Source organism: Hirundo rustica, chromosome 8, assembly GCF_015227805.2.
Source record: "Hirundo rustica isolate bHirRus1 chromosome 8, bHirRus1.pri.v3, whole genome shotgun sequence".
Lineage (NCBI taxonomy): Eukaryota > Metazoa > Chordata > Aves > Passeriformes > Hirundinidae > Hirundo > Hirundo rustica.
The window spans coordinates 30,794,186-30,818,375 of record NC_053457.1 but is presented as its reverse complement, the minus strand read 5'-3'; the positions used below and the strand labels follow the sequence as shown (position 1 = coordinate 30,818,375).

At 42.8% G+C, this 24,190-nt stretch overlaps 2 protein-coding genes across 4 annotated transcripts in view; one reads left to right on the top strand and one right to left on the bottom strand.

The window, feature by feature from the left end:
- Positions 1-10,213, bottom strand: part of SEC23IP (SEC23 interacting protein) — a 21,007-nt gene extending 10,794 nt beyond the window's left edge. The window contains exons 1-8 of the mRNA XM_040071437.2: positions 10,024-10,213; positions 5,915-6,429; positions 4,286-4,475; positions 3,675-3,868; positions 3,290-3,379; positions 2,007-2,127; positions 1,591-1,680; positions 827-968 (exon numbers count right to left, since the gene is read on the bottom strand). Of these exons, the coding sequence (XP_039927371.1) occupies positions 827-968; positions 1,591-1,680; positions 2,007-2,127; positions 3,290-3,379; positions 3,675-3,868; positions 4,286-4,475; positions 5,915-6,429; positions 10,024-10,165 (1,484 nt within the window). The 5' untranslated portion in view covers positions 10,166-10,213. The remainder of the gene's footprint in view (positions 1-826; positions 969-1,590; positions 1,681-2,006; positions 2,128-3,289; positions 3,380-3,674; positions 3,869-4,285; positions 4,476-5,914; positions 6,430-10,023) is intronic.
- Positions 10,072-24,190, top strand: MCMBP (minichromosome maintenance complex binding protein). 3 transcript variants are annotated; one of them, XM_040071440.2, is made up of 16 exons: positions 10,072-10,126; positions 11,047-11,132; positions 12,328-12,468; positions 12,738-12,779; positions 13,242-13,343; positions 13,817-13,946; positions 14,543-14,694; positions 15,374-15,474; positions 17,239-17,408; positions 18,250-18,373; positions 19,503-19,620; positions 20,220-20,385; positions 22,245-22,378; positions 22,912-23,076; positions 23,452-23,540; positions 23,810-24,190. In XM_040071440.2, the coding sequence occupies exons 3-16, from the start codon at positions 12,394-12,396 to the stop codon at positions 23,934-23,936; spliced, it is 1,695 nt and encodes a 564-aa protein (XP_039927374.1). In that variant the 5' UTR covers positions 10,072-10,126; positions 11,047-11,132; positions 12,328-12,393; the 3' UTR covers positions 23,937-24,190. The 3 variants fall into 3 exon arrangements, with proteins under 3 accessions (XP_039927374.1, XP_039927373.1, XP_039927372.1); XM_040071439.2 differs by lacking the exon at positions 10,072-10,126 and adding an exon at positions 10,283-10,436 and having other exon boundaries at positions 13,823-13,946; XM_040071438.2 differs by lacking the exon at positions 10,072-10,126 and adding an exon at positions 10,283-10,436.

Sequence of the window (24,190 nt, the reverse complement as noted above, 5' to 3'; positions counted from 1 at the left end):
AGTCAAGACAGCTGCAGTGGAATTGCTATAGACTTGAGACTGCCTGGTTTGATTAGCAGAATAAGGATCCCTCCCCATACAGTGCTCAAATGCAAATAAAACACCAAGGCTGGAGGAAAGCGGTGTGATCTGACCGAGCTAGAACAGTCTGGAGAACATCAGCGTCACTTTAAGTGGCACAGGTTGCCACCCTCACAATTTTTATTTGCCCAGCTTTGAGCAAGGAAAACAACTTGAAATGTCAAGTCACAGCAAAGGGGTAGGTACAGAGAAGGGATTTAAAAACAAATTTTTAAATGCTGTAACACTCCTACCCAAATGTAGATACTTTGCTCCAAAACAAGAACCCCCCTAGCTCAAGTACTTAATCATAATTCAGGCACTCCTCTAGGAATGGACTGCTCAATGACGTCCTCACAAATAACTCCTACAGTCAAACCAAATCAGACTGCAGGAAAGTAAAGAACAGAAAAGTCTCCACTCTAAATTGCCCACACCTCATGGACAAAACATCTCCAGGCTCACCACCTCATCCTTGTGATCATAATCTCTACACATTCACTCATCACCAAGTACCATGCGCTCTGATGCAAATCCAGTACTGAAAAGTTGTGTGCACGAAAATAAACAAGAGAAATATTCCTCACACCTTTCCAGCTTTCCAAATACTCATCAAAATGTTACTTTAAAAAATCTGCAATTCTCTAATCCAGTCATACATTTACTCATGCAGCCTGCAGAGCACATAAACTGCTTTTTCTCCACCTTCCATAACCCACTAAAAAGCAGCTTTTTCGATGTTTTCAGCATTAAACAACACCCTCACCTGTCTACACCTGTTGCATCTCCATGCAGAGAACTGTGCCAATGAACTGGGAGGAATTCCACCCTGCTCACTTTGCGTTCCTCCAAACATTTCTTAAAGTGAGTCTGCAACAGCTTCAGAGAAACAGTCCTAAAATCATCAACTGTGAAGAAAAAGAATAATGAAATTCTGATAGCTGCAATACTGAAGTAACACATAAATACTCCTTCCTTCCTCTTAATTTCACAGATAGTCAGAATACCAATGATGGAAACAGGAAAGATCTTTTCAAGTATTACTATTTTAACAATAAGAAAGTACAGATTTTTGTTAGAGTAGATTTCCTAGCAAGCTTCTATTCCTCTCACAGTGACTGCCTGTTCACTCCATAACCAGACAGGGCTTTCTTAATTTACTCAGTTGTACGGGAGTGTATTTAAAAAAAAAAACAAAAAAAAGGCAAACACAAAACCACACCACACAAAGCAAACACATCCACTCACACCACAAAAAGAAAAAGCAAAATAAACAATCCACAAAAAAAAACCCCTCACCACATACCCTGCAAGTGTGATATTGAGTATTAGTAATAACCGCTAAAGCTTCAGGTTTGACAGAACACAGATTCTGCCTTTGGAAAATAATGATGAAAATTTTAAATTTTTAACATTAGAGACTTTTCTTTAAAAAAAAATTATAAAGACATGCTTATCTAAATATGAGCTAGAGAGAAAGATATTTAAACAGCAAGAACACATCTGCTTATTATACAAGCCCAAACTTACCACATTCAACAATGCTTCTAAACCTCAAGTCACATACAGGACCTATGCCATGAACCATAAATACCAGATGGTCAATTTGGGACATTTCTCCTGTAGAACAAAAAAAAAGGGCAAACATTCAGAGTACCAGTATGTACTGCAGGAGTGAAGTTCAGAGTCTAGGAAGTGTAATACACACTTGTTTTATAAAGTCTATTACATAAGATGGTTCAGGACATAACAGAGCCCACAGGACTCCTTTGATTAAAACACCCCAAAACCAGATAACCTCATCAAGCAGCTGAGATGGAGGAATAACTTTAATCTTTCAACTCCAGGCAGGACCAGCACACAGCTACTCCACCCACTATTGTGCACAGATCCAAACTGACTGCTCCCAGTGCAGAGCCAAGTACACCAGGAATCTCATCACCTACCATCAGGAATCTCATCATGGTCATCATCAATTCCACGTTTCACTACCCTTGGCCTTGCCTGCCCATCTTGAGTGGTGCCCCATTCATCTGGTGTGGCAGAAGGCTGGAACTGAACTATGACCTGCAACAAATACAGTGTCCAATTCCAACCACAGAAAACCCTCATGACTCATACTGTTAGTCTGAAAGCACTGCATGGTTGAGCATATTTTTGATTGCTTTACCTTGCATCTGAAAATCAAATGTTTTCTGCCACAAAATCCTGTGTGTGTGTGCGAAAACCAAACAGATGACTCAAAGAAACCGTAAGGCGAAGAAGCTGGGTCTGCTCAGTGGCTCTGAACCATTTTAACTCCTTAGCCAAGCATTATTCAAGCTCCTCCTTCCTAGTCTCCAGTATCCACTCTTCCTTAGCAGATTACTGCTAATGTGAGGGAAGTGAATGCTACCTGATTTACAATAACTCCATCACAAGGAGAAAATGGGAAAAAAAAAAAAAAAGTGCAGTGCTTTTCAGGGAAGGACAGCAGCACCTGAAATAGTCCAGAAACCCCAAAAAGTGAGGAATTCAGTTGTTTATAGGACTTACAGTCTGAATTCATATTTAAAGCAGTTTAAATGCGCCTTCTCCAGATTTCCACTGGACAGAATTCCCTAGGCAGGATTATTAAACACTTTAAGCAGGAGCAACCATGTTCCTTTCTGGCCCTTGACAGTTCTGTGTATTAATTGATGCATCTGTGATTAAGTGAACAGTTAACAGCAGCGATCAATAAGGCTGAAGTCCATGTACCCCATGAGACTGTTCACAGAGTATTCAGAGTAACTTTAAAAGCTTGTCTTGCTATACTTTCTTATGGCCTGAAATAAAGCAGAAACCTTCTCAGGCCTTGGAGAAACTATTTACCTTATAGCTAGATTAATGCTTTTCTCCGCATGAAAGCTCTTCATTTTAATTTTCTTTCATTTGGTACAGACTGAGGTTAAACTAATTCAAACTGCTTACCATTTGCTGCCAGTTATGCTTAGCCAAAATATTTACAATGCAAACCTTTATTCTCCTTATGTTTCAGAAAGCATTGTCTTTTAACCACACGACAGCACACTGAAGCAACACAAGTTCAGTGCTCTGTAAACTCGATCACCTTTAACGCACTCACACCCAGAACAACCAAGCGGTACATTTCATGCAGGATTAAGACCACATTCAGTTTATGCTTCCATCCATTTGCTCGCCCCCCCCTTAGTGAATCCTGCGAGATGCAATTGCCAAAATCCGTTACCTTGGGATTATGCATAACAATTGTCTCCCCATTTGGAAATTCAAGTCGCCGATGCCACTGATTTGTAGTTACAGCTCTTTTATATTCTGCCTGAAACAGTAAAAAAGTTACACAAAATCAGCATGGCAACCTTCTCAACATTTTGTGGCCTCATGTAATGCTACACTTAAAATTTACATAACTTTCTTTATATAAAAATGCCCCATGTAGAGCTACACAAGCAGATTTTAGGTCCCAGCAGGGCAGGACTGATGCTTCTAGACACTCCTCTTTCCAGGATTTGCTTACGTTCCAGAAAGAGCGTTCTGCAAATCATCTTCACGAAACAGAGAGTTTCTAGGGTGATCAATGCAATGAACTACCAAGGTCTCTGTGACCTGCTAACCTCCAGCTTGTCACTGAAGTCCTCAGTGTAAGGGATGAAGCGGCTGTCCTTGTCTCCCTTGTAGAACCACAGGCAGCGCCTCACTTCCGAGGGCTCCTCGTCCCAGTACACGGCTTTCCTCACGCGCTCGTACAGGAACACGTCGTAGCGGCCGCCGTCCGTGCTCAGCACCACGCTCTCGGGGTCGGGCTGGACTGGGACACGCAGCCACACGCGGTTACCACACTGACACACCTCTGCTCGCTCTGCCCAGCCCCTGCCACCCCTGGCATCAGCACCAGGCCTTTAGGAGAGACAGCCACACCACGGCAGAGCAGCTTTGTAACGCTGTGATGCCTCTAGAATGCCTCTATACGCTCTGTACACGGCAAAAAGCTTGGAGAAACTCCCAAATACAAATACTTACTCCAGAACTGGCAGTTTAACGAGGCAACCCAAGACAAAAATTACAAGGAGTCCTATATGAAAATCTGATAAGCAGTGATGATGTCAGTGAAATAAATTAAATTACAAATTTAAAACAAAATACATCTTCAAGACCTTACTCATTACACATGAGTGGCATTACCCCAATATTTTCCTTTAGTCCTTCTGCTCACGTCAGGACTTACCAGAATTGTAGATCTCCTCCAGTTTTGCAGAATCCAGAATGCTGAATGGCATCCATATTTGCTTGTCCTCCACCTCCTTACAGTAGAACCAGTGGGGCTGAACTGGCTCATATTGGTTCTGCAGCAGCACAGGAGGGGCTGGGACCAGAGGCCCTGCAGGCCTGGCAGGCTGGAGCTGGGACTGTGGAAACTGCAAAGAGATGGGCTCAGCACCGCAGTCTCACGGGGTTTTTACAGGATTCTTCTATACTTTGTTACAGGGAATATTCTAAACCTTTATTTCTAACATGTTTTCCTCCCCGAGAACATTACCTTCCATTCTAAAAAGATTTTCCACTTCATCATGTGTTTGAAAACTCACACCTTCTCAAACTGAGAAAGAATGTGAATTTAATTACCACAAACACTGTTAAAAACTGCCATGGTTTAGCATCATAGTTACGTAAAATCAGTGAGATTTGAAATATTCTCTTAAATTTTCAAAACTTGAGCTGAACTTGTTTTTCTTACAGCCAGAAAATTTGACATGAAAATAAAACCACATTCTTCTCATTTTTCATTTACACATAATTATGCTTTTGCATAAAGACTCCTGATTTTAACAGATAGCCACTTCAGCAATAGTTCTCTTCCTGAAAAGTGACCAGAACAGGCAGATTTCAAATTCAAACGTAGCATCAGTGGCACAAGAAAAGGAACTGATTTGGAAGTGTCTACAGCTTACATAAAGCTGATTTCACACAAATTGTACAAAAATCACAGCCAGTATAACTAAAAGCAACAGATGTCAGCAGTAGCAACTGCCTTGGTTGATGATACATTTAAAGAGGAAAGGAAAGGGCACCAAAATATCGTACAATATATAAAATCCAACAAACAGAAGTTCTGAAATTATATCATCTAAAACTCCAGACTGTTTAGGTTCTACTGCCATTGCTATGTTTTGTCATTACATAACCTTCACATTCTTTATTCATGATAACAGAAATATAGCAATAGCTCAGGCAAAAATAAAAACAGTTTTTGCTGTTTTCAAGGCAAATGTGCCAGGCTTTATTAACCCATTGGCATTGCTTTAATAATGCTTTTGTGCAGGTAAAAAAGAATGAAGATTACTGTTTTATATCACACAAAATCTTTAACCAAGGTGTTTCAAAGAGTTCACTGACAATTTTATGTGACTTATTTTCAAAAAGTTCCGGCTTCACCAACAAAACCACCTTAAAAAGAGATTTTAGCCCATGTCTTTGAAATGGCTGAATGACCTGATTTAAAGCTCAGGCACAAAAAATGCAGCAGCACAGCTGAAACTCAGCAAACTTAGAAACCCACAGAAAAGAGCAACAGAACTTCACAACCTGGCTTTGTTTCTGATGCCCAGAGGCTCACAGAGCTACAGCCTCAGGGTACACTCACTTCAAAGATCAGGAAGTTTTCCTGGAACAACAGTTCCAAGCTACTTCTACTGAAAAGCTTTTGCCATTATAAACGGTTCAAGACTACTTCTGGGTTTTGTTGTTTTTTTTTTTTTTTTTTTTGCAGAGAAGAAAAATCTTCAAAAGATAAAAATACACAGCTGAAAGAGGAAAGAGACTTGTCAGGCTGTGGTAGCTGGAAGGAGCCACGTACCTGTGTCAGTGGCCCCGGGGGTGTCTGGTACATCTGCACGGGTGGCACAGGGGACGCTGTGGCAGGGGGGTGGCTCTGCTGCAGCTGGGGTGGCGTGAGGTAGGGGTTGGCCCTGCTGCTCAGGGTGGTGTGCCTGTAGGGGTTGTAGCCCTGCTGCTGCGGGGTCCCCGCAGTGCTGGCAGGTGGGGGACAGCTCTGCTGAGGGGGCTGGTAAGGAGCCATTCCCACCTGGGAAGTGGGTGGTGCGCTGTAAGACTGGGATTGGGGAACGTGTGGGGGAAAGGCGTTCTGCCCATCCTGCGGCCCAGACACGAGCGGAAGTGAAGGGGGAGGTCTGGAGAAGGCTGGTGCTCCCACTGGTGTTGAAACAGTTGTTAAGGGTGGCTGCCCAATACTCCCAAAGGGATCGCTGCTGCTGGGAACTTGAGAGAAGTAGCTGAAGGTCTGTGGTGGGTTGGGGCTGGCTGATGTCTGACCCAAGAAGCTGTCCTCTTCCCCAACATCTGCAGAATCATCTGTGAAAACAAAAGGGTCAGCAGAGAGCTTGTGAGAGCTTCAAATCACTGTATGGGGTCAAAATGTTCCGTAACACCATCAGCTATGGCCAAAACTGTTGGTCCCTGTAAATCTTACACACCCTTGATGCAGCACACCATAAAATGAAACAAAAGATACCAAGTCTTCAAGAATGCTTAAAATGGACCGTGAAAGTCACTCGGTGTACACAGGAAAAGCAACAAATATTAAATAAGAAATCAAAATATAACTGGAGTTGAGACCTTCCCAGGGCAATCTGACAGGCACTAAAATTCCTTCCAACTTCACTTATTCCTCAAATGCAAGAACAATCTTATCTTCACCATGAAAACAGCTACCAATCATAGGACTTTATGCTCCAATTTTTAGGATAGAGCTTGAAAACATTCCTAAATAGGCCAAACTTACAGGTTAAACCATCCATTCTTGCCTGCTCCTTCAGCAGAGCCCTCTCAAGGTTTCTCATCTGACTTGCAAGGTGGCCATAACTCATGATCCCAAGCCACTTAATGAGCAGGATTTACTCCAGTTCTCCCTAAAAATCCTACTCTAGACTCGCATAAAAGCCATTTTTTCTCTGATGGAGAAAAATCAGTCCCCATTATGCACAATTGCAGGAGAGGATTTAAAAAGATGCAAAGCCATGAATGCCATTTTGCATGGAGAAAATAAATAAAAGAGGTCCTGATCAATCACAGTTTTCTACTTTGATCTAGGAACAAGTAGGAAAAAAGGAAGTTTGTCATGATTTGAGGTCTCACAGTAAGCTCACCCAAGGATGGCATGAGCAGCAGTGCCTGCTGCAAGGAGTCAGTGCCACCTGCAGAAACCAGCAGTGTTCCACCTGCCTGGCAATCAAATTGATCCCAGGTGGGATCTCTGTGGGGAAGTCACCACAGAGCATCTCTGCTGCTCAGTCCCCAGGCAGATCCCAAGAGTCTCTGCAGCTGTGAGCAGCCAACAACAAATGCCTTTATCCACAGCCAACACAACTGTAATAGGGAGCATCAGGGGAGAACAGGGGAATCCATGGAGAAGTCTCCCCAGGAAGCTGCTGTTCTAATTAATTAATCATGAAAGACTCAGCTGCCAAGATTAAAAAGGACTATTTTAACCATCTTTTATTTAGTCCGCGCGAACAGTGTCAATTTGAGGCATCACCTGCGTTTATCAGCTTCTCTTGCTTTCACTAACTTGATTTCACTTTGAGGAACAAAGCCAAAATCTCTGTGTGAGCCACTGTGTGCAGAATGCTCAAACCACTTAGACTCAATGACCACCCTGAAGTCAGGCCTGGGGATCATCTCCCACCTGCAAGCAGTAGCCATTTATACTCAATAAAAGGTCTCATAAATAGATCCACAGATAAAATCCACCTTCCTTTCACGTTTCATAAAGAGTGTGGCAGAGAGAAGCACACTGCAAACCACACTGTCAACTCTCTGCTTTCCCAAGCAATTGGCAGCAGAGCAGGCCCTTCACCTCACTGTGTCAGGCCACCATAAACATGCAGCAGCGTGCTCAAGAGTCCTCAGGGCCTTTAGCAAATCAATGTTCACAAAACACCAACTACTCTCCAGTTTCAAACAGGTTTTGGAGATTTAGCCTAAGTGCAGCTTTACTTGTAAAATGAGGTTGGCAAAGTTCTGCCAAAAACCACCCACGCCCCCAAAAAAAACCCCCCCTACAGGTATATGTGTACACACACACAGTTTTCCAACATAAAATGTTACTGTTTATCTTGACTTTTTCTAATTTTGCACAAACTATGTTGTAAAAACAAGCACATCATACAAATATAAAAAAATGAGTGTACAGCTCTGACGTGTGCTCTTCCCAGGCACAGAGCAGTCTTTCTTCACCCGTGACTGTGCCAACCTCCTGCACATCCCTCCCTGCACAAGGCAGAACTTTGTCATTCACAGGCTGTCACCAAGCACAAGTGACATCCGTCCACGTCCTCACTGGGAACACTCCTCCCTACCTACAGCAAATATATTGGTTACATCACCTGAGCCAGAAAATGCATCTTACTGTCAAACTGCACAGCTCAAACAACTAACTACTCACTCCTGGAGACAGATAAATAAATGAATGACTGCACACAGCTCCCTAATGTTGGCTGGCAGGCATCAAACAAACCCCTGGATTGACTCTTATCATATTTTACACTATTTAAAATTATGATTCCAAATACAAAATCGCAGCAAGAAGATCCCAACAATACCTGGCTGGACAGATGGTGAGGACACTTGACTGTGGAAACAGAACATTTAACAGGACATGAGCCTGACTTGGACTGACATAGAATGTGGCAAAACTTCTGACACTAAAATTCATTCCAGCTGCAAAAGCATGAATCCTCACCTGATCAAATTTTAAGTCACACGGAGAGCATAAGATTCACCACATTAATCAAATCCCATCAGATTTTATCCCCAGCTGGCTTCAAAATGTCCAGGAAATTGCCAGGACAGTCATTTGTGTAAACTAGCCAGATCACTTAAAAGTTTCTTTATTTTCTTAATTAAAAATTAACATATATTTGCATGAAAAAAAACCCTATTAAGATTGCACAATGGAATCAGTAAACGTATCAACTATCTAGATACCACAAGTTAAGAAGGAGCAATATTTTAATGCTTTTATCCCTTCTACCCAAAAAAAATGTAGTTGATCTAAAAAACTACTCCAAAGCCATACTTGGCAAACATTTTATTAAATCTGCAGAGAAGTACTGCATTGATTTCCAGCTATATTAATACTTATTTTAGCTAAGATACAACAGTGTTGAAATGAAACCTTGAAGACTAAGCATAGAATAGTTTGGGTTAAAAGGGACCTTCAAAGGTCATTAGTCCAATGCCAACATCTACAATACAGTAAAATTTAAAATACATGGTTTCTAGATGCATTCCTAATGTTTCAAGCGCTAATCTCTGACTGAACACATTCCCAGAAAAATCCATTCCTTTATCTGAAACTGCCCGAGCATCAGATTTTAAGTTGAACGCGCATGTGTTGGGAACACCATTAAAGCTTTAGGAGAAAAGGATATTAGAACCAGGATTAAATTAGCAAGGATATTTAAGGTGGCTGCTTAAGGTGCTATTTTCAAACGGCGAAAACAGAAGATAACATACGAGAGGGGTTTATAAAACGCGAAAACATTAAGTAGACACTGAATGAAAGCACTGACGCGTCGGTGAGCTGGAAGCGCGATGATCAGCGCCCGTCCTTAGACACAGCGCTAAAAACCACACACACACACACAAGCAATGAGTGGGGGGAAGTAGAAAAAAAATTAGTGCCGGAAAGCGGAAAATGTAATCCCGAGCAGCGTCTCTCCCGAGGCACCACCAAAGACACCCGGCTCGCGGAGCCCCAGCGCCGGGTCGAGCCCACACGTACCGGGCCCCCCAGGCCCGCAGCCCCGCTTGGAGCCCGGGCTCGGCTCTGGGGGCTCCCCCGGCCCCACCGCCCCTTCCCGGCGGCAGCGGGACCCGGCGAGATCCCGCACATCGCCTGCGCCCCCGGCTGCCCTCCCTCCCTGCCCCCGCCTCTCCCCGTACCGGCGGGCAGCAGCGCGGGGCCGGGCGGCGCGGCCGGCGCTTGGCTGACGGGGATGAAGGGCACGTTGAAGCTGAAGTCGGTGGCGGAGGAGGAGAAGAGCAGGTTGGTGCCGGTGCCTCCCCCGGGCTTCGCCGCCGCCATAGCCGCGCCCCGGCCACGTCCCTGCCCCAGCCCCTTCCGCCCTCAGCCAAGATGGCGGCGGCGCGCAGCCGTGAGGGGCGGGAGGCGGGCCCGGCCGCCATTCCCGCAGGAAGAGGAGGAGGAGGAAGCGGCGGCGGGGCCCGCGCTGGGCTGGAGAGCGGGACTCGGCGGCCTCAGGTTGCCGGCGGCCCCGCGGCGAGGAGCGACCCCGCCATGCCGTGCGTGGGCGACTGGCTGAACTGCCCGCTGAGCATCGTGCAGGGCATCTTCGGTGAGGCGGGGCCCGCGGCCCCTGCGCGGCAGCGGGAGCGCCCCGAGGGCGCCCGGAACCGGACGGCGCTTCCCCTCGCGGGGTGGTGGCGGGGGAGCGGCGAGGCCGGCTCTGTGTCTTATATATCTGACTAAGATATATCTTCTATACCTTGTATACAGCGTGTGTTCGGTATATCTCGTGTATCTCCGGGTTCCGGCAACAACGCGTGCTTGTCTGCGCGCGTTTCCGAGCGGTGCTGATATTCCCGGTGCTATCAGCCGCTGCTATTTCCGTGCTGGGCTTGATCTTAACTAAAAAAAAAAAATACCGAAATAAAATTTTCCTCAGCCGACACAGCGCGAAAAGCTGTGCCTCGGCTCCTGCCCTTCCCCGCTGGGGTGTTGCGGAGCTTTCCCTCGCTTCCAGGAATGGCTCTGTGCTTCTTGGTTGGCCTGAAAGGGCTTGAAATGGGAAGCCAGTGAATTGCAAGGGGAATAAATTAGTCTGAGATGCACTTACTTCCCTAAGATGGAAGTGAAAGTTGGGTTTGTTTGATATGCTGGGAGGATGCTGGATAAAAGTCTCTTATGTGGCGCTAATAGGCACATAAATGTGTTGGTTTTTGTAGCCCAAAATGTTCCAAATTCTGACTGGGAGAAGAAGGTAACCGAATACTTCAAGGAGAAATTAAAAGAAAACAATGCTACTAACTGGGTAAGAGTGTTTTATTCTTTTCGAGTTACACCTTTTCTTAAACTTTATTGGTTTTTACATTTTATTGCAGTGGCTTGCTTTTGATAAGCCCTGCCTTTTCACGACGAGGGTGCACCTGCGTTTCAGTCCCAGGCTTTGGGATGTGGAATTTACACCTCGGCTGCTTTAACCTGGGTGCAAAGCCGGGATGTGAAATCCCATCCACCCATCCCCTTCAGCTCCCTCCTTCCCGCAGCCCATCGCTGCTGGGTGCTGCCACTCTGTAGCACAGTCAGTAGATGGCAGGAGATGACAAATATTGTCATTTTTGGGGAAGTGTGAGTCCTCTGTGTGCACCACAATCTTCTCAGCTGCTGCTCATAAACCCCTGCTCTCAGGAGCTTTTATCACAATGCTGTAAACTTGTGTGGGTTGAATAAATAGTTGCCTGGACCTTCAGGTTTTAAGGAAAAGATGCTTTTCCTACTAAAACTGTGTTTTATTGGGCTGGGTCAGGCCTGGTTTGTGCAGTTTAGGAGGGAAGCTGTGCTTTAGGTTTTAAAAATGAAATGTGCACGGTTGAGTTCAAAAGCTGGTACTTTTCTAAAAGGTTGTAGCAGAAATGACATAATGGGACTGATAAGGGGTTTAGAAACTTTCTTATGAAATCTGTTCTACTTATGACTAAAAACAGGTGAAAATTATTTGCTTTTTCTTGGTCAGTGAAAGTATTCTGTATTTAGTGTTAAATGGTAGCATAAATCAAAGCCTAAATGGCAAAATTGAGTAAAATTTACAACATCCAAAGGAATTGAAATCATATTTTCTTACTCAAAAAAAAAAAAAAACAAAAAACCACAAACCATGAGGGGCTTTACTTTTGTTAAAATGCCACTTCCTATAGGGCCGCTTAGGGTTTTGGTTGCATTTTAATGTTGGATGTGGGCTTTTTCAACAAATATTTTATCTTCAGATTTGGAAAACTCTATTCATATTGCAGGTCTTGTTCTTTGAAGTTATACCATGTGCTTAGGCATTTATTTTTTCTTTCTGTTTTCCCGTTGTCATGTTAGACTGTGCACTCAGAAAATATTAAGTGTGCTATATATATAGGGGTTTGAGGAGGAGGATAGACTGGATTTTTTGCTGGTTTTGGCTTACTTCAGAGCACTGCTCAATATATAAGAGTTGTATGAAACAATCTCTTTTTTCCCAGGTTCCGTCACTGAATGATGTTCCTGTACATTACCTAAAACCCAACAGCTTAGTGAAATTTCGCTGCATGGTTCAAGATATGTTTGATCCTGAGTTTTACATGGGAGTGTATGAAACAGTTGACCCAAACACAAATGCACGTGTAAGTGAAATGCTGATTTACTATTTTAGCAGATGTTTGTCACTTTACTCATTCTGGTTTTTATGTTTCTCTAGTTTGTGAGATAAACCTCTGGAGTCTGGAGACTGATAGTAATTGTGTTCAGCTCCAGTGGCATCAGTAAAATAAAACTGTTGAGAAATAGAAAATGATGTTTGTGAGGGACTTTGGACTGCAGTGATTTTGGTGTGATTCATGTTCAGGATGCTGTCAGAAACAGAATGATTGCATTGCCTTTTCCCTTTTGACAGGTTTTGCATTTTGGTAAATACAGAGATGTGGCAGAATGTGGGGTAAGTTATATAAATTATATGAACTTAGAGAAGAAATATTGGATGGAATGTTGCAGTTTTATAAATGCGACAGAGCTTCTTTGGTACTTGGCAATGGATTCCTGAAGATACTGCTTTAAATGCAAAAATAATCTTTGGTTTGGAGAGCAGAGTATTCATAACTGCTCACTGGCATTCTAATTTCAGCAGGCTTCCAGCTGTTTCTGTTGTATTTAAAATTTGTTTTGGTTGAGTGGAGGGAGGAGTGCCCGTGACCTTGAAACTATCTGCTATGGAAAACAGTTACTTTTGGTAGTGCAGTGCAATTTGAATCAAAACATTATATATTCACTTTTTCTTGAATTATGTAGTCTTGCATGTCAATTGTATCTTCTGGCTGAGTAACTGAATCTGTGGGGTCAGCTTAAAAAAAGAAAACAAACAGTAATCAGATTTTTAACAACATTTCTCTTGGGATTCCAGCCTCAGCAGGAAATTGACTTGAACTCCTCACAAACAGTCACCTCGGAGAGACAGACTTTCTACTGTGTTCCAGTGCCTGGTGAATCAGCATGGGTGAAAGAAATATCTTTTTTGACTGAGCCAGTGTTTTGTTATACAATCAGTGGTCACCAGCAAATTAATTAGATTTGAGGAGATAAGTTTATTTAAAATTTGTTGTTTTGTTGTCTTTTTTTAGTGGATCTGGAAAGGTGATAGGTGTAAAAAGAGGAAAAAAAGAAAGTTGATGGTGTGTAATATGCACAAAGATGATGCAAATGAATTTAGGAGCACTTGTTTTGATTTAGTAGACATTTTTGCCTGGGAGAGTCTTGAAAATTTCTGTTAATTTCTAGTTGCAAATACATGGGAAAGTAGAAACTTCAGCTGAGCCATTGGCATTTTCTACAGCAGGACGCTGTTACACAGCGAGAGTCTCCTATAAAACAGCTGTAGCTGAGCACGTTAAGATTAGGATTTTGTTAAAAACCCAAAAACCAACTCAACCTTAGCGTGGCTGAGGCTCAGGATGTGGCTTCCTTAACCCGCAATCCCAGGCGTACGTCAGCGCCAGCCAAGCCCGAGTGAGCCCTTCAACCTCCTACACCCCCAGTCGCCACAAGAGGAGCTACGAGGAGGATGAGGACATGGATCTGCATCCCTCCAAGCAGAAGGAGCAACACGTGGGTAAGAGCTGCTGTCCGTGAATAGTTGTTCTGATATCTTTCCAGGATTTGGCAAAAAATCATTGCCGAGAACTGAAATATTTGCAGCTGTTTGAATTATTAGTGTTGTTGCAGCCTTTATGATTTGGAGGCTTTGTTGAAGTCAGTGGTTTGATTTGTGGTGGTATATGTGTGTCATATGACTTGCTGACCATCTACAGAGATTTTTAATATAAACTGGTTTTTATGCATATTCTGACCTGTTTTTTTAAACATGAAGTGCAGAAAAATATTACCTTTGCAGTCCTGGGGGCTAAGAAAAAAATTATTCCCCTGGCTAAAAGAGTGCATTTTGAAAATCAGATTTCTGGCCACGTGTGGGTTTCCAGGACACATAGATCTTTGCTAGTACTCTGTCTCACACTTAATACGTTTACATAAAATATGCGCTTGTGAGACTTCTCATATTAAGAGTATATTCTGTCAAGTATATTGCATTATTAAGTATTCTTGTCTCAGGTGCCTCGTTAAAGTAGTTTTATTCTGTGTTTCTCACTGAAGAAACTTGTTCATTTCTGCATTTCTGTTTAAAAAGCTTGCAAATCCTGTGTTTTTCAGGCAGTGGAGGTGATATCCATGGCTGCGTGGAGCCAAAGAGATTAGAAACAGAAGCTTCTGCAGGTCATCATGTTGTTTCCCCCAACTGCTCCCCTCCACTTGACCTCAATTTTCCCTTGCCAGGAGAGAAGGGACCAGCGTGTCTTGTGAAGGTGAGAGAGGTGATGAGCAGGGCTGTGCTCTCTGGGAGGCAGGCAGAATCAGCCTTGCAGTTATTTGTAGGCACAGAAATTGTATCTCAAGTTCACAGTTTTGTTTTTAGAGATGATTACATTCTTTCTCTTCTCTAACACAGTGTTTCTCTTCTTGAGTGCTGTGTTTGAATTGCTGGAATCCTTCAGCAGCATTTATTAGACCTTTCACCTTCTCACCCCATTTAATTTAAAAAAAAAGATTCCAGTATTAGATGCTTGAGTGTGTAGCTGGTATTGAGCCTGGTATTTTTCTTTTAGAGTATCTCCTCTAATTGAAAAACAGCTGTGAAAAACCAATAAACTGTGTATTGAATTTGAAATAGTCCTTGATTCACTGCTATGCTATGTTACTATGAAACTTAAATTTCTCTGCTGTTGCTGGATTGACTTCTCTCTTATTCAGTAAATCTTGATGAATCAGAGTAGAATACCGTTGTTTACACTTGTGTGGCAAAGAATGCCAATAGCAAAAGCGTGGAATCAGAGAAACTCCCGTTTGCAGTGTAAGCTTGCTGACACCCAGGGCAAGCCTGTTCTCAGTCCCCAGCTGAGTCTCCTGAGTTTCCTTTGTCTGTGCTTTTCTGCTGTCCTGCATGTGGCCAATCTGCCTCTGCATTTTAATTTCTGTTTGGGGCAGGTCTATGAGAACTGGGAGAGCTTCAAAGTCAATGATGTGCTGGAGGTGTTTGGTGTTCTGTCTGTGGACCCAGTGCTGAGCATAGTGAACAGTGAAGAGAGGTAAGGCTGCCCTGAAATGCAGGTTTTTATTGCAATGAGCAGACAAGGAAATGTGCAAATACATGATAATTATGCTTAAGAAGTTAATTTTGTTGCTTTAAAATAGCTTGATGAGGAAAGTGTTACATCCAGCATCCTGGAAACTGAAGCCCAATGTGCTCTGGTACATCCATATCCTTGGATACCCAGTGCATCTTTTTTTAGGTTGTTGTACAGTCTGTAAAGCAGAAAATGCTTCTATAGCTAAATGTTTTATACTCTTTCATGTGTACTAACCGTTCAGTGAATAGTGAACAAGGAAGCATTAAAATTAAAAAATATCCTTTTTGAAGTAATTTCTAAGTCCATGAAGGCTGTGACCAGAAATGTAAGCATTTCTGAAGAATATTAAAAAAAAAAGTTTGCATGTCTGCATGGAGAGTTATAGTGACCAAAATGAGTAAAAAAATGGGTTCTTTTTTCATTAATTAAGGTATCTCATCTTGTTAATCCACTGATAGAAACTTCCCATTTCAGCTGCTGTTCTGCAATTCCTTGCCTGACAACCACAAAACAATTTCGGATGCAAGAAGTCAATTTTCAAAATAAAACTCTTGACCAAAATCTAACATAATTACTGCTGTTGTCTTGAACCGTTGCACTCTGAATCATTTCTGTTGATGAGTTTATCTGTCTGGCAAGTACAATACCCAGGGTGCAATGTGAATCCTTTATAGTGCCAACTTCTTAAAAATTAACTCAGCCTGGTCAGCTGCTTTTTGTTATCATCTGTGTGACAGCTAATCCCAGACTGACAGCTCAGTTGCTCTGTCACAGGTGCTTGTGGGTTTTTTTCCTGTGTCATTCTATAACAAGAAGACAACATGGTGGCATTTAGCAACATTTTAAATGCAAACAAAAGAAATCTCTTTTAATGGAAAGAGTGGATAGTGTGTGGGTGAACTGCTCAAGTGGCTTTGCAGTTATAAAGTCTGACAGCTTCTAAAACCAGTACAGGAAGAAGAAATTTGTGCTAAACTTTACTGCCATGTGATAGAGTCACTTTAGGGATTTTACCTTCTAAAAATAAAAATTAAAGCCTCCTGGAAGAAATTTTGTAAGACATCTTCGGGGAGAGCAAAGTTTGTGTATCTGAACTCTTAAATTAAGAGGTAATACCTCCAGTTTCCAGCAGAGGTACATTAGGATTGATTTATTCACAGTTCTTTTACTCAGCCAGTGACAGGGCTGTGATGTGACTGTCTAGAAAAGCTTGTCAGGCTCCAGAGCCTGGTGGGATATGAAAATCCCACGTGTGCATACAGACACAAATGTAATAAATGACCTTATTTTTTTTAAAGCTGCTCTTTGGACTTCACTCAGTACAGGCTGGACAGAACAGTGTCTAATATTTTACTTGAAGTGACAACCTATTAAATGGTGCAGCAGATAATAAATGTGGTTTTGTTTGGTGGAGATTTTTGTTGGATTGTTGTTTTTTTCCTTCAGAAAAATATGACTTGCTTACTTTCGGAAAATAATAGAATCCAGATATTTTGGGTCAAGCCTGCTTTGGTGTTCATATGTCATTATGTAACTGTGATTCAGTATTTATGGTGTTTATAAAGATCCTAAAGAAGGTGGTTTGACTGTGGGAGGAGTCACCAGGGGCTGGGCATGTTGTTTGTTCCTCTGCTCTTGGCCTGGTTCCAGCTGCTCTGGGTCGGGGGGGAGAGAATTCCCTGGAGTGTTTGTAAGTGCAGCTGTGCTGTGCCCTCTCCCCAGGGACAGCTCAACCCTTGATCCTATGGAGTGCATGGACACTGCAGAGGAGCAGAGAGTGCACAGCCCCCCGGCCTCATTGGTGCCCAGGATCCACGTCATTTTGGCACAGAAGTTGCAACACATTAACCCCTTGCTGCCTGCCTGCCTTAACGAGGAGGAGAGTAAAACCTGTGAGTGTGTGACCTCTGGGCACTTTCCAGGATATCTGAACAAATACTGCTCTGCTCAGAGGCAAATGCCCTGACAGCAGGGTTTGAATTTAAATCTTGTTAGATGGAAGAACCATGCAGTGCTGCACAGGATGCAGATGTTGGTGTTTATGTGATGCTTAAGTTTTTATTTGGCTGAAGTAAATGTGATTTATGTGGAATTTGGTTTTACATTCTGTGTGCCCAAGGATTTTACCAAGTTGTTCAGCCATAGGATTTGATTTGTTTTCAAATGGAGTTTTGAATTGCTGGAAAATTAGATTTCCAATTTAGTGTGATAGTGGAAAAAAGAAACATACAGATAATATAGAGACTCATAATACTGTGCCCAAAATAAGGCAATTCTGCTTTTAAGCAACTGTGCTATTCCATTTTTTTTTTAATTGAATTATTGCTTGCAGACCTCTGATGTTTATAACTTTCTTCCTTAAGTGCCTTGTATTGCTTGTTCTGAGCAATATGTTAGAGGGTTTTTTCTGCCTTTAATATAAAATGGAGCAGCTATGGATTTTAGAAGTTTGGCTCTACATTTTATAGCCTGCTGCAAATGCATGACATTTTACATGAAATCATTACACGAATATTTAATTTCTTTTAAAAATCACTTCCAAGGAAGTGTTGAGTGATTCAGGTTATCCAAAGCTAGGTGGAAAAACCAGTGAACGTTTGTTTATTTTTCCTTGACTGCTTTGGAATAAGCATTTTTCTTCTTCAAACTGTGACAGAAAATCAAATTTATATAGAGGGAAGAGGGTGAGAAACAAGAACAATTTCTGACACTTGTCTTCTGCTCTTTTGCCAGTTGTTTCTAATTTCATGTCTGAGCTGTCACCAGTGAGAGCAGAGTTGCTGGGGTTCCTCACCCATGCCCTCTTGGGAGACAGTTTGGCTGCTGAATACCTGATATTGCATCTCATTTCTACAGTGTAAGTATTTACATGTGTGCTGAGACTTTATGTATTTATCATTTAAAAGAAATCCCCTTCTGTGGGGTTCTTCATCAGTCTGCAAATAAATGGCAGAAATAGCTGAAATAATGCTTCTTTCAGTAGTACTTTGTCCAGGTAGAGTTGTCCTGTCACAACACACAAAAGCAGATTTCAGTGTCTGAAATAACAGTAAATACTGATAAAAGACCAGCTTTATGGCAGTGTATCTTTTCAGTGCTGCTTTGGGAGCTGACAGAATCTCCAAGACACTTTTAAACAGAGGTATGAAAACATCTTCCTGCCTCTGGCTTCTTCTAATGAGTAGGACATGACTGACTTCCCAAAGACAGCATTTCCTGCCTGCAGGAATTACTGCTTAGGTACTGAAAGGTACATTCTGGGAATTTGTTTAATTAAATGTAAGCCTGCTTAATGGTAAGTTCAAGTGATCTATTTAGCATGTGATAGAAATTTATTCTTTTGTTGATTTAGCTGTCTCTGGCTGAAAGAGCAGCATCCTTTGACTCATTAAAATTTTAAGTGTGAGACTTCAGACATTATAGTTGTCAGGCCCAAATTTAGTGTTAGTAATTTTAGTCTTCAAAATCAAAATCAGTTCTGCTTTCATTCTTTTTAGTGGGACTATGAATGTTCCAACACTTAGACTAGAATGTATTTTCTCTCTTAGCTGGTATCACAAAAAGGTTGAGAGTTGTCAAGAATGGGGAGAAGATACACAGTGAGAAGAGGGAGAGGAAAGCTGAGGGCAGGTAAATGAGATGAACAAGTGTGATAAGGAGGGAAGTTGAGATTGGGCACCAGAAAGGAAAAGAATGAGGTGTGTTCAGTGAATAACAACAGAGTACAAAGAGTACAGAATGTCTGGAAGGCCGTTGCAGGATGCCAAGCGCTGTAAATTACTGCCTTTGTGTGGTGCTGCAAAGCCTTGAGGAGCAGCTCCAGCCTGGCTCTGCTCCTTGGGCACTGCAGAAGGGAGGGGAGCTGGCTGATTTTGGTGCTCTGAAATCCTGCTGGCTGTCAGATAGCACACAGCGCTGAAGCTGAATGACACCTGCACCCAGTGTTGGCCAGGTGTTTGCCTAACCTGTGCTGGTTTTTGGTGCAGTTATGCCAGAAGAGATGTGCTTCCTCTGGGAAAATTCACCGTCAACCTGAGCGGCTGTCCCCGGAGCAGCGCCTTCACGGAGCACCTGTACCGCCTCATCCAGCAGCTGGTGCCAGCAGTAAGCACTGCGTGGGGCAGGGTCTGGGGATGTCCCACTGGTTCAACCAGCTCAAGGCGGGCTGAAATACTCTCCTGCTCCCCATTTAGAGGGCAGGCAGCAATAAAGATGAGGCTGGCCTCTGTGTTGAAGCCTGTGTACCTCATCATCTAGGGTGAACGTGGAATGAAATCCCCTCCTCAGAGGTATTGAACTGACAGGCAGATGCTGCGAGCTGTATTTGGATTTCTGGATTGATACGTTTAGACATTTGGGTCATCTAATTTTGGTGTCATTAGGGTTTGCTCAAGTTTGTGGATACTTCTCTGCAGAAAAGCCACAGTAATATTCAGCTTGGGGTCACACTAGTGATAAATCATTTGTTATTGAGCTCATCCTAGATGTACAGAACAGGTGACAGGAGTTCCTAATGGCAATATTTTCCTTTGGGAAATTTTTAAGTATACAGCATTTGGATATTTGGGATAAAGAGTTGCAGTGCCGAGTTTTGTTTTAGCATGCACGTTCCCAGCCCAGCTGTGGCTGCAGGAAGCAGCATTCCCTGGGGGAGCTGCAGGAATCCCAGAGCACAGGTGCTGATGGGTTGTTTCTCCTTGCAGTCCTACCACCTGCGGATGAGCATCGAGAGCATGAACCACTCGCGCTTCATCCCGCACAAGGACTACACGGCCAATCGCCTGGTCAGTGGGCTGCTGCAGCTGGCCAGCAACACCTCCCTGGTCATAGATGAGACCCAGCTGGAGCAGGGACAGCTGGACACAGCAGGTACACAGCTTTGGGTGGCACTTAGCTCATTTGGGAGGTTAAAAGCTGCTGTGTTTGTGACAATCGTGTCCCGCTGATAAGGGGTCTGTTGCAAAACTGGCTGTGGTTTCTACATCCTATTTCATCGCTTCGAAGCAGCTTCCTGCAGCCTTCTCAGCCAGCTTAAGACAAATTGGGAGTACTCTTTATTACCAGAATAACTCTGATTCATTAGAGTGGCCTTTCAGTTTCCTGTGATAGTGCATGAAGTGGGCAAAGCATATGTTGATGCCTTATGCTCTACACTTTTACTGTATATTTGGAAACCATCCCTGAGAACACAGCAAAAAACCAGAGAAAAAAGACTGCTATTGCGGTGTTAAAAATAGTGGGGATTCTGTCTTACAAGCTGATGTAGCGCTGTGTAGCCTGCTTTCAGCAGAGCTTCAGAAATTAATTTAACTATAACTCACATAAAAGAGCTGAATTGCATATTAAAAGCTCAGTACCTAGAGAATGAACAGTACAGTTTCTTTGGTGAGTGCTGGGGCTGTCCTGTGCAGGGCCAGGAGTTGGAGCCCAATGATCCTTGTGGGTCCCTTCCAACTCAGGAGATTCTATGAAACAACAACAGGAAATCACTGCAAGTAACTTAATTTTAAAATAAAAATGCTGTCTTGAGAAAGCTGCTTCGGTTTTTTTAATTACTGCTCTTAAAAGTTGCTAATTGAAATTATTCAATTGCTTGTGAGTTTTCAGTATTTTTTGTTACTCAGCTTTAGTAAAGCTACAAAATTTTACTAAAGGAAACAGTAAAACTAGTAGCAAGCTCTGCATTGTCTCTTTCCAGAAAAAGTGTGTTAAAATATGATAAACTCCCATTTAGAGAGAACTCCTGCTGTGCTGGTTTATAGGTTTTCTAAAGCGTTTGTCTGCAATGTCTAAAAATCCTTAGCATTTTCTATAGTGAAAAAATAATATTTTAGATATTAAAAGTAGCAGATAAAAAAAGGCTTGTTAATTTTATTTCATTTTTGCTGATGTGATATTGTTTTCTACTGAATTTAGAGTAAAGAAGTAAAAATTTTTCATTTCTTACAGCAACATTGGGAACAAAATGTAATCCTAGAGAAGAGTGTCTTCAGATGTAGTAGTTGGTTTTGAACTGTTGGAAGCTACAGCTTAGAAATTTCAAATGGAAAAATGTCCCAGAAGTCAGCCTTAAACTTGTCTTTGTTTGCTAATTTTGCCTTTATTTACAATATACTAAATCATTAATTATTATAATTATCAATATTATAATATTAATATTATTGCATATTATTAATTAGTATTTAAAGGCACAACCATAACAGTACTTTTGTCATTTGATGCAGTAACTGCTGAAGAGAAATTCAATTTGTCGGGTACAAGTTGGTATTACAAATAGAGAATTCCAAGAGTCAACCAGTTAATTTGTCAGTTTTAACATTTTATATTTTAAATACTTTTGTTCCAGGTAAGGCAAGTGAGTACTGTGAAAAAAATTTGGTAAAATTAAATTGGTAGTGGTTTTCTGCTTTTGAGGAGAGATCTCTTTTTCCGGTGTTACTCTGTAAATAGATACCTGGCTTTGTAGGGCCAATGGAAACACGAGCTATGAACTCATGTACTAATGTACTAAGCCAGACAAAGTTTAGGTCTAAAATCAAGAATGCTTCATTTTAATTCACATTAAGAAGTGGTTGTCTCTGTATGGAAGACCCCTCAAACACAGGAAGGAGCAGGATGATTGCAGGAATCCTTCTGCTGGCTGCTCCTTAAGGACAGACGAGAAACAAAAATCAGGGCTGACATTTGCTTCGGTCCAGTGGTCAGGGAATTTGTTGTTGCTCTTGCAGGTGTCCACAATGTGACAGCACTGGGTAACCTGATCACTTGGCAGAAGGTGGATTATGACTTCAATTACCACCAGATGGAATTCCCATGCAACATTAATGTCCTGATCACTTCCGAGGGCCGCTCGCTCCTGCCGGTATGGGAAGGGCTCCCAGGTTCTGCTGGAGAGCTGTGGTGCCAGCTGCTGCTCAGAGCAGGCCCTGCCAGGGACATGTGGGGACAGGAAACGTGTCTTGTGACCAGGGAGGGTGTGACACTGGCAGTAGCTGCTGCCTTCTCCCTCGTGGCCGGAAACCTGTTCGTGGGAAAACACTGAGATGGAGCTTCCCTCCTTCCGAGCAGGGATGGTGAGGTGGTGAAGGACCCAGGGGTGGGAAAAGCTGCAGAGATGTGCCACTCCCAAAGCCTCCCTCTGCCATGGTGTGTTCTGAGGTGATGGGCTCAATGTGGCCTTGCCCCTGCAGCAGCCTGAGCTTGCAAACATCTGCTGAGCCTTTGCTCTCCTGCTTCAATAGGGAGCTGTTCAAAATGTGAGCTGGGGAACGTTTCAAGAATTGTCTTACCTTAGTTCTAGGAAATAGCAACTTCTGCTGCTTTTGAGAGTAAATTAGTCTTGGAGTAAAAACCAGTGGGATATGGAAGGAGATGAAATGTAAATTTCTCTTTCAGTCAGATTGCCAAGTCCACTTACAACCGCAGATAATTCCCCCGAACATGGAGGAGTACATGAGCAGCCTCCTCACTGCAGTGCTGCCCTCCGTGCTGAACAAATTCCGAATTTACCTGAGCTTGTTGAGGCTGCTGGACTACAGTATATCTGATGAGGTGACCAAGGTATGGACGCTTCCCTAATACTTTTTCAATGGTGTATTTGGATAGAAAGCACTTAGTAGGCACTTAACTGTACTTTCCCTCTCAGTGTTCTCCTTTAAGTTTTACAAAACCCAAACAGTTTTCACATCCTGACTGTGCCTTCAAAGATTTCTAAAGTGCATACTGAATTTATTACAGATAAGAAATAGTGTATGGAACCTGCTTTCGAACACTCACTTTGAAAATGGGTTCTTTTCAAAGATGAGAAATAGCCTGGTTTTGACAGCAGTGAGCTGAAACATTGAAATCTAAAGGCTGTTAGTGTTCAGCTCCTCAGAAGCTTATCTCAGTGTGGAGATGTGTCTTGCTCCATAACTCCACGCTGTGTTGTTGCAGGCAGTAGAAGAAGACTTTGTGGAAATGCGCAAGAACAACCCCGAGAGCGTCACGGCCGATGACCTGCACAGAATGCTGCTCGTGGCCAGGTGGGTGTGCTGCTCTTGTCACCACTCAGGGCCTCCCAGCAAGCTGCAAACTGAGCCAGCACTTGGTCTGCAGCTTAACTCAGCTGTTCCAGACTAGCCGGATAGAATCTCCTCTGCCTTGTTCCTCTTGGTGAGGCAGAGTATTCCCTCCCTGCTTTCATCCCACGCTTGCTTATTCCTGGGATACTGAGAGACAGCTGGGTGTGAGCTGTGCTGGTTTCTCAGCAGCTGAAGGAGCTGTTCCTGACTGGTTCTTTGTGCTCCCCCAGGTTCCTGTCGCTCAGTGCGGGGCAGACGACGCTGTCCAGGGAGAGGTGGCTGAGAGCAAAGCAACTGGAGGCACTGAGGAAGGCCAGGCTGCAGCAGCAGCAAAGTGTCAATGGCAATGAACTTTAACACCTGCTGGATGTCACCCTGAAAATCCCTCTAATCCTAGGTGGAACCCATACTAAGATTGGAATATTGTTTATACCAGTTTTTGTAGATAATTTATACCAAAAAAAGTTATGGAATATTTACCCTTGCGGTCTGAACACACTTAACTCTGTTCAGCCACCTAAACATATTTCATGGAATTTTTTTGGACCCTGTTTTGTAATTGAAAATTGGTAACATTGAGCAAATTGTTTGATATTAAACTTTAATACTGA